The 10,229-nt window shown below is 35.2% G+C and overlaps 1 protein-coding gene across 1 annotated transcript; it reads right to left on the reverse strand.

Annotated features, from left to right (window-relative positions):
* Positions 1-5,957: 5,957 nt before the first annotated feature.
* Positions 5,958-9,836, reverse strand: Arp5 (Actin-related protein 5). The gene is made up of 8 exons (XM_034326637.2): positions 9,572-9,836; positions 8,633-8,756; positions 8,252-8,566; positions 7,910-8,190; positions 7,627-7,845; positions 7,251-7,552; positions 7,007-7,187; positions 5,958-6,934 (listed from the first exon to the last, which is right to left on the reverse strand). Exons 2-8 carry the CDS (start codon positions 8,733-8,735, stop codon positions 6,311-6,313), a joined length of 2,025 nt encoding a protein of 674 aa, XP_034182528.1. The 5' UTR covers positions 8,736-8,756; positions 9,572-9,836; the 3' UTR covers positions 5,958-6,310.
* Positions 9,837-10,229: the final 393 nt, after the last annotated feature.

Raw genomic sequence — 10,229 nt, forward strand, 5'->3', positions numbered from 1 at the left:
GAGCAAACTTTTTCGAAGATCTGGTTTGAGTCGTTAATCGAACTGTGTCGAACCGAGTCTCCGTGTTCATTCGAACCAAATCCCAGAAAAATTTTGTTTATCGTATTTATGAATGAAAATGCAACAGTTTGATTGCAAAATAATTTTCACTTATCAAAATAAACTCCATTACATTCGACGACAAAATTTTTTTTACAGAAATCCAAAAGCAATTTTTCTGGGACTCTATTAGTCGATCTACTTGTGGCATCGGGCTCGAAGCAGTTCTTGTTCCATTCAACCCTTTCAGCCCTTCTTTTAGAGATTCTCTATCATGCCAGCAATCCGATCGACTCTAGGACACTTTTTGATATACTCCATTTTCGCATAGTTGAACAGTCTAGCTCGCGTCTCCTGGTACGAACAGCTCGCAAAGTGTAATTAAATCGGCTCGGGCGAGGGGTGAGACTAGGAAGCGACGGGTTTGGGTTAATCAGCGAAGAGTCCAGAGGAAGAAAAAGAAAGGGTGGCACGTGACGGAGGTCTTGGGGGTGGTATACGAATTTAATAAGAGCGAAATCAATCTCGATTCATTACGGTGGATAGTTAACCGCGAAAAGAGAGGAAAAAGAAAAAATTGGAGGATGACGAGGCTGCTGAAAGGGGTTGGGTGATTATAAAGGGGGAAAAGAAATATGAAGAAGAAGCCTCGAATAATGACGAGTTCGAAAGATTATAAAACGATGCTCGCGTCGTTCGACATTGCGCCTGTACCATTTTGCTTCTTTAGCAGAGTACAATGCCATTTATTTTTATAATACGTTTACGTAGGATAGCTATTATTTTTTATAGAGGTTTACCGTGCTACCGTAAGTCTTATAGAGGCCTGCGTAAAGGAAAAAGTGGGGGGTGGGGAAGGAGAAAAAAAAAGAAAAATAGCGTAGGATTTTGTCGTAGGAACCACGATGTCGTCGTCGTCGGCATTCGACACACGAGAAATAATATAAATTAATGACACGCACTTCTAGCACTGGCTTTTTACTTTCGTACTACACCAGTGACCATTGTTCTTCGGCTATACGAACGATCCACGCGACGTTTATTCGAGTCTTTTTGATTTAATTAAGAAACATTTCCTTGATGATGTTACATAGGTACGTTACGTTATACAAAATTCGATGAATTATAAAAATGCATTATCATAAAAAACATTTCATAAATTTTTCTTTTAATTCTTTCACCATTATTTTGCATAAATTTTCAGTTGGAGGTTCGTGATAAAAATGAGTTAATACATCGTCGAGGAAATTATTATGAGTTAAATCGATTAGACTCGTTCCTTCGCGTTTAAACGTGATTTTTATATCAAAAGCGATCATGTAAACGTAATTAACCGTTGTACGAAATCTCTTGTCAGGTCGAGCTCCTCTTCGCGAACCTTTTGGATATATAGAAGCAGGAGGAAAAACAGCAATAATAGAAACAGAAATTTGTTTCGTTTCTGGAGAAAGAGTCCGTTTCGATGGCAATTTTGACCTCGAATGATCGATTGTCGTTGAAGCGGCGCATTGCGACCTAGACCATAGGGAACACGCGATACTTCCACCGGTTTCGCTGCTTATCGTTGAACCGACCGGAATCTCCGGCTAATCCCCTTGACGTGAAAATAAGAAATTGTAATTCCAGTTATTTCGTATTGTAATTTTGATGAAATTTGGCCGAACGCTTTAAGAAACAAGGTAATCGCTTACGTAAAGTGATGTAATCTGTAAGAACTTGAACGATTCATTTATAAAAATATAACTGGTAAAAGGTCACATTTCATAGAAATTTCTCATTGAATTTCATCCACGATGTATAGGGTAACTTACACAGTTGTTGACCCCTGTGCAATGATCGACCCTTTTCCTAAAAAAGTAAGAAACATGTATGTAATGCGTTTCTTAGCTCTTACACGGCGGACCATGGAGAGAAGGAAAATTCTAATTCGATATAGTTCTTCGTATTATTTTCATTTCCTAAGTTTTACACTGTCCCTTTAAAAATTATTTTTCTAGCATATGATAATCTCGTTTAAAAATTATATATTCAACATTGGGTCACGATTGATCTAGGCTCCGCTGTTGAAGGATTAAATATCTTTCGTAGCCCGAATTCTTTTTGTTCCAAATAGAATTATAATTTATTACGTATAGCTTTCGCATTATACTATAGGATCAATGATTGGATACAGTGGTCGATATCTGTTAAATCTCGTGTCAAGGGGTAGTTCGCGAATCAAGAAGCGAAATCATTGAAATCAAACAGCCACTAAAAAGTAATAAATATAGTATACTACACCTTGATGCCATTATAATATACGAACCAATTAATAAAAAGCTATCAAGTCGACAAGAACATCGATATTTTTCTACGCGAGACCGGAAGTAACGATACTTCTTCAGCACGTTTCGTCTTCAGAGATCTCCGTTTCGAACGTCTTCCCCGGTCTGAAACTTATTAACACCGTTTTTTCGTTCGAGTGAGGATTATTTCGTTACCGATACGGCTTTCTCATTAAACTTACATACCTATACACACACGCACACATGAACACACGAGTACTCATATACATAGACAAGCACATTGGTCAACAGTAAAACGGGGCGTTAATTAAAAAAAAAAAAAAAAAAAGAAGAAAAAATGGGCTCGAATGATCGTTTAGGCCATAAGTACAAGCGTAAGATTTTTTATTGCTAATATTTTTCCTCAGGTCGAGTCTCGAACGGTGCCTAAAAGCTTTGATTAAAGAGCAAGTAAAAACAAAAAAAAGAGAATCATTAAATAAAAGCAGCAAGTTCTGAATTGCGTGTCGACGAACACTTTTTTAAACAAAATTAAAGGGTTGTCTCGCGTTGGATAGCAAGATCACATGTATGAGACGCGTTTAGAGAGAGAAAGAGAGAGAGAGAGAGAGAGAGAGGATGTTAATAGAAAAAAAGAAAGAAGGATGATTAATTTCATCAGTTGGAACAGAAAGATACGACGATTTAAAAATACAGGACATACCTAATTATACATACCGTCGATGCGTAGAAAGTACCGTGTATTATATACATATGTGTATATGATAGACCCACAAAATACGCGCGAGTGTGTACGTAAGTATGTATGTGTCCGCGTGAATGAAACGTGTGCGTTTGTGTGAGAACAAGAAGGATTATCCGTTTAGGATCTCGAAAGCAGCGAAAATTGTGCTGCGATTGGTTGCAGGGTCATTTTTCTCGGGTGAAAATAATTCGATTGTCGTTAAATAAACTCTTCTATTCCATTTCCGAAGCCTCGTTCTCGAGAAATTGCACTCTTCGAGCGATTTGCTACTCCTACGAATTTTTTGAAAAATTTTGAGAAATTTAATAGTACTGATTCATGGAAATAAAATATTTTAAAATAAATCTTCAAATTTCTTTGTAAAGAGATCTTTTATAATATTAATTGTAAGAAAGAGTGAAGTTTATCGAAGAAAAGTTGAAAAGCTAGAAACTGGAGTATCAAATAATATCCTGTTGAACAAAACCGATCCACAACCTTGGATGTGCACGCGAAACTTAAATCCAAACACCAGCATGTGTCTCTGTCTGCTTTTCCTCGAGCACGAGGATTCGGAAAAAGACTCCACGATATCATTTTCTATTCTTTTCACGGAGAAAAATCATTCGACCACTGATTTTAATCTTCTGCGGTTCCACGTATGATCAGCCGCTTCTGCCGTTGTGTGAATATTTTTTAAAATATTGGTCGAATCAATAAATGAAACTAAATGGAAAAATTCATATTGGACCGCAAAGGATTGACAGCACAGGTTTCATGGTGTTCCGTTTAACCGAAGAGAATAATTTACTGCTACAGATCTAATATAAAGGACAATGAACAAGTAGATAGGTCACGCTGATACATGTATATGTACCTCTAAATAACGTAAGAGACGAGAGTACGCACTTTTGTAATAGTAGTTTTGAAAGAACGAAAAAGCGATAAAAATGATAGCGATAAAGATATAAAGATGAAAAGAGTTGACGCTTGATAACACCATAGTTTTCACCAACATATCCTGGTTAAACACATCCTCTTTACGTACATACTGCATACCCTAGCTCTTATCGCAAATTCTAAGGTATTTTAATGAATAAACATAAAAAAAAATAAATAAGTTATGGTAATATTATTAATTGATTACAATTTTGATTATTTATCATTGTTTATTATTTAGGATACGTGTAAACGATGGTACAACTGAGGCAAGTATGTACTGTACATAGCTGTCACCCTTTGCCCCACCATGCGACTATATAAATATTATAAATATATAAATAAACAAATAAATATATATATATATTATATATGTATAAATACATAAAAAGAAGCCATTATTATTGCAGAACATTAATCATTGTTGTATTGATGATTATTTTGAAATACTATTGTCATTATTGTTATTATTTTAAATGTAGATCATTGTAATTATTATTATTATGGTTACGATTATTGTAATAATTAATTAGTATCATTATGATCATTACCATGATAAGGAGATGTTGAAATAAAAAATGAATAAAGCGTGTAATTTTAATTAGCGTATGTTATGAAAGTTGGATCCTCGCTCTAAGCACCATTGGATAAATTTTTTTTTAATTTTTTGTCGATTTGGATTCTACCTCAGCTTTATTGTTATAAATATTGAAAGGAGTAAAAAAAAGATAGAGACGTTTTTCTTATAATTTTTTTATTAGACAGAGGTGTTGAATTAGATTACATTTAATGAGAATTTTCAAAGCTGCAGCGACCTCAGCCTGTGATAGTTACAATGGATATTATTTAAATTAAGAATTCTGCTATGTGTCGCGTGAAACGTATAGATCGGTTATAATAAGTTCGACAGAACGGACTACAATTTTTGCGATTTTTATTAAAGGGAGAGATGTTCCCGTTTTAATATTAAAAAAAGCTCATTACCAATTAAACGAACACCAACGCACGGTCATGTATCGTTTTGATATTATTGTCGATATTAGATTTTTAAATTACATTCTGTAATAAGCTTTGCTTCGTATACGTGTAACATGTGTTATGGTTAAAAAAAAAACCAACTTTTACTTTTAATGATGTTATTCAATGCGATAGAGTAACGTAATAATAAACAGCTATTAAGAATTCATATTTTTCCTTGAATTGTATTGTACTATATAGGATACGATATAATTTGTGGTACAAGTGTGGAAATAAGGGTGATTATTGGTTTAAAAATGAATTAAAAATTCAAAGAAACAGATTGATTCCATAATTTTAATAATTCTTTTCTTGTACCACAAATTTTATTACATCCTGTATAATGCAATATAGTTATACATTAGATTGATCTGAAGGGTTTATAATTTAAAGATATTATTACCAAATTCTCGTAAGCTGATAGTAATTATATTGATTTATAAAAATTATGAACTGGAATTATACGACGTAAACCTTTTGCATTAATCTAATAATTTTGTAATTTTTATCTTTAACCGCATGTGATAAAAGAAGCAGAATAAGGGAGCGCATAAAGATAAATGTAACGAGTGTCGTCGAGTGCTTTAACAATGTATAAACACACATATATATATGTAACAAACGCTGTGCGCTTGTGATCCGAAAGAATTAACGTGATTTATTCTCTTCTTTTCTTAAAATGATTCATTCTATTTTTTCATTGTATGTTGCGAAAGAAACGGCTCGAAAGTGACGAGCTTCCTTCCGTACAGTATGTTCCTTTATTAGACGAGACACGCGATGATCATTTATAATTAGCTGTAATATGTACCGCCTGCCTGTAGGGCTTCGTAATAATTTCTTCAGTATATTTACTGTATTGTGATGTTAACTTAAGCCACGGAACGAAACGTGGAAGAATTACTGGAGGTCGTTGTAACAAATCCTGCAGCTCTGAGTCGAGAGGATCTTACTTTCTGGTTTTTTCTTTTTTTTTTTTTTTTTAAGCTTGAGAAATGTCCAACAAGCGGATGTCGATTATTCTCGACGAATAAGAAAAAAAAAAACTAAAACTAAAATGAAGAAGCAAAATGTACCCCGCATAATTATCTTCGAACGATGAGATACGATGATTTGGGAACTGTACATTGTGATCAGTAAACAGACTACAATGTAGTTTGTTCGTGATTGAATGAACAAACGAAAACACTTGTGTAATAAAGTAGATATCCATAAAGATAACTGTTTCCCCTTTCATAAATCTGTTTCTTTGTTTTCAGTGAAATTTATTTTCTAACAGGACCTTATATAAAATGTTTCTTGTCTTTCATTCCATTTCAACATCGACAACGGCATCCTCGACGACGACCTGTTCCGAGGTTACAGGAGCTTGCACGGCGGGCAATGGATCAGGAGATCTGGTGTAAGTATTACTAGTCAAATGTTCTTTAAAATATTCACCACCCTTCTCTTCGTATTCCTTCTTGCTTACTAAAAATTCTGGGAGGTTTCCATTTAAGCCAAAGTCTCTAGCACCGTACCATGCGTCTATGCTGGTATTCTTGGCGATATTTATTTGAAAATTGGAACCAAACGGTCGGATTTCACGGAGCTCGCGATTCAACCTCTCTAATAAACCAGGAAATTTTGCCGGTCCACCGGTGAGAAATATGTTTCCTACGAGACGTGCCTGCATTTCGGCTGGATAAAGCTTCAACACAAATTCTATTGTTTCAGCAATGCCTGCTTCCACGGAACCAATCATGAATGGTTGAAATAATATTTCTGGAGCTCTCAGGCGTTCCACTCCCACGTGTAACTGATGGGTTTCTCCGGGTACCAGGGGAACGTTCGATCCAGCTCCATCGAATTCTGGATCGTGATGTCTTAATACGTCCTCCAGTTCCAGGAGCTTTTCTTGTTCTAATTCTGAATCTGAATCTCCACCTTCCTGTATGAAGATATACCATTTTAAAAATACAAGATTGGAAATAAATGAAAACAAATAGAAGCATGCACAAACCCTGTTGATAACTTTATAAACGTCCCAGTCTTCGTCTCTCATACCAAAATCATCATCGCGTTTCTCTTTTCTTGCTAATTGACTTATTATACGCATTCTTTCTTGCGCGGCTGCTGTTCTACGTTTTGCCATATCTTGTCTGCGTTGTCTCTTCGCCATTCGTTTTTCCAATATTTCTTGCCTATTATATACGAAAAATTGTGTTTATATATGATCAAAAAGATGGCAATAAATATTTAACTACCTTTTCTTTCTTACACCAGCTATCCATTCATCAAAATCCTGCTGATCTTTCGGCTGCAAACTTGATTTGATTTTCGGCTTCTGTTCCTCCATTGCAATGTTTTCTTCCTGTGAATTAGCTGCGACTATTTTCTGTCGGGTTCGTTCTACTTTTGCTTGTAAATTATTAATCATTTTTATTAAATCCGCTTCATTCGCAAGAGAATAGGTTTTTAATGCTTGATCAAACTCGTCAGTTTCTCCTTCTTCTAGTAAATCTTGAACAGCTAATAACTGATTCAGCTGCTCTTCATCTTCTGCTAACTATAAGTAATAATTATTTGAAAATTCTTGTATAAATAAAATTTAATTTCTTTATGTACAGAGGTATTACTAACCCTTTCTTCTCTTTTCCGTGCATTTATTTCCATTAATCTTCTAGCTAACTCCCGTTTTCTCTCCTTCTGTTGCTCCACTGTTAAACCAGGAGCACTTGAAGGAGCAATATAAGGTAATTGTACCCTTAACACATTTGCATCATAATGATCCGGATCTGCCCATTTAGAAATTTCTTCTTGGTAATTTAAAGCTATCATTGAATGTTCATGAATTAATTCCTATGAAATAAGAGAACAAGTGTTTGAAACGGTAAGAAGGATGAGAAATGTGTCATTTACAAACCTCTGCTCGACTAGGTGTGATAGCATTTACATGCACTGGATATTTTAGTTGCAGTAGTCTATGCATATAAGATGTAATGTGATATCCACCAACATTGATCCTCCTTGAATTAACAGGATCTGCTTTACCATCTAATATGGGTATTATATGTGTGGTATGATATCCAATGCTAATTATTAAACCATCCGGTGGACAGTTATTGTGTTGATAAGAAAATAAACAGTCCACTCCATACGCGATTGCAGGTACATTATAGCATTCAAATAACAGCTCTGCCATCACTAAAAAACGTATAATTAGTACAGATTATAAATACACATAATATTAAATGTATCTTCTTACAATTTCTTGAATAATTAGGATTCAGAAATGCCTCAGTTAAAATAACTGGGTGATTTATAGAGCCTTCTGTATCTATTCCCATATGAGTAAATGTGTAATCAAATATCTGTTCTTGGGCTTCGAAATGTGTTACTACATTTCTGTCAAATTGCGTTTTTAATTGAAATCGAACAGCTTCAATGTTTGCTATGTCATTTCCAACCTGAGGCTCGCCATCCTTCTTGCCCCGTTCTTTCCTTGGCTTTGCAATAAGATTTTTAAATATTAACTGAGGTTCCTTTTCTGTTGCCCATCCAACTCTACAGTTATATGACCCTAATATAAAACATTTATCCATTTTTACTATAATATTGTATACATTATATAAGTTATTTTCCTAACCATTATCAAAGACGAGTGGAGTTGCTTCAGTCTTTACTCTGTCCGGATAGGGATGAATTATATCCGGCACAGCCTTTACATCCTTCAATTCTAAAATCTCCATTTTATTTAAACATCAATCTCCCTTAAAAAAACGATTATAGAACTTGAATAAGACAAGAACCTGATCGTTTTCAATACAGTTAGCAGTGATTTGATTTTCGTGCATATTATGTTTTTAATTTATTAAAGATGAAACAGTCATTGAATGTTGTATATACAGGGTGGACCACGCAATTGTTTCGAGATATAACTCCGTTATTAGCGCATTCATGAAAAAATGCCAAAGATAAATGGTTCGAAGGGCACTATATCCGTAGGACCTTGGATTTTCTATAGTGCAAACATTGCATGTGCAATTATCAATTGCATCATTTTTTTAATCAAAGAGAATCAGAATTGGGCCATCCAATTGTCAGTGGAAGGTGTGGTAAAAGAGGAACTGGTAAAACAGGCATGATTATTATACCGGCTGTGCTCTCTGGATACAGACTAAATCACAGCCGACTCTAGTACTAGCCATGCTGAACAACGTGGCAACACCGCTCACGTGACAATCGGGAGTCCTATTTTCAAAAACAGAGTCCTGTGCTCGGAATTGTAATTAACGTCTTTTTTAATTAAAAGCTGTAGTAATATACACTATTTTGTGTTAATTATGTATAAACAATATATAAACGTTGCAACTATGGCAAATAGAAGTGATGTGGTAGTATAAAATTGTTATAAATGTGATATATATTTTGTGTACTCTCGAAGTAGTTTGGTGTTGTGAAGCATGATATTTAAAATATTTACAGTGGTTTCAAGAAAATTTAGGTATGAAGCAAAATGAAACCATCTTTGGATCAAATTGAAACATTTAAGAATTGATAAACGTGTATATAAGTTAATAAAAACCTTGAAACAAGCGAAATTATTGGAACGAAACCAGAGAGGTTATGTGAAGTCCAGAGAGTAGTCGGGAGTCTGACGCAGTCTGACGACGTTGATTGGCTAAGAGTCTGGGAGTCCAGGAGGCAGATAGAGTAGGGTAAGTGTTGATGTATTCAGACCGGACTCCCGCGGTGTTGCCATTTTTACTTCAGCACGGCTAGTACTAGAGTCGGCTGTGGTGGTGTCCTCCCCCAGGTGATGCTGAAATAACAACAGTCTTATAGCGAGGAGTGCAGATCTACTTACTTACATATGTATATCTATATTTTATTTTCTGCGTTCATTTAATTTGCTGTATTTATCCTCTTAGCTATTTGAATAAACTCATTAGGAAGACAAACGTGTTGATTTTATTACACCCGTGTGCATCCCTTACATCCCTGCTTTCTTTATATCCTTGCACCCTTTACATCTCTGTCACCTATACATCTCTTTATCACTTACATCCTTGAAATCACGATTTCAGCCTTCGTAACAGCGCCTCCTGGCGGCATAAAAAGGAACTAAAGTGCGATTAAATGTAGCGCCTCCCAGGCGTACAAAATCCGGACTATTCAAATTTTCCTGGAAAACAGCACCGCCTGGCGGCGAAAATTTGAACTGAATTTTGCACGATTTTTCT

This window comes from Osmia lignaria, chromosome 3 (assembly GCF_051020975.1).
Source record: "Osmia lignaria lignaria isolate PbOS001 chromosome 3, iyOsmLign1, whole genome shotgun sequence".
Lineage (NCBI taxonomy): Eukaryota > Metazoa > Arthropoda > Insecta > Hymenoptera > Megachilidae > Osmia > Osmia lignaria.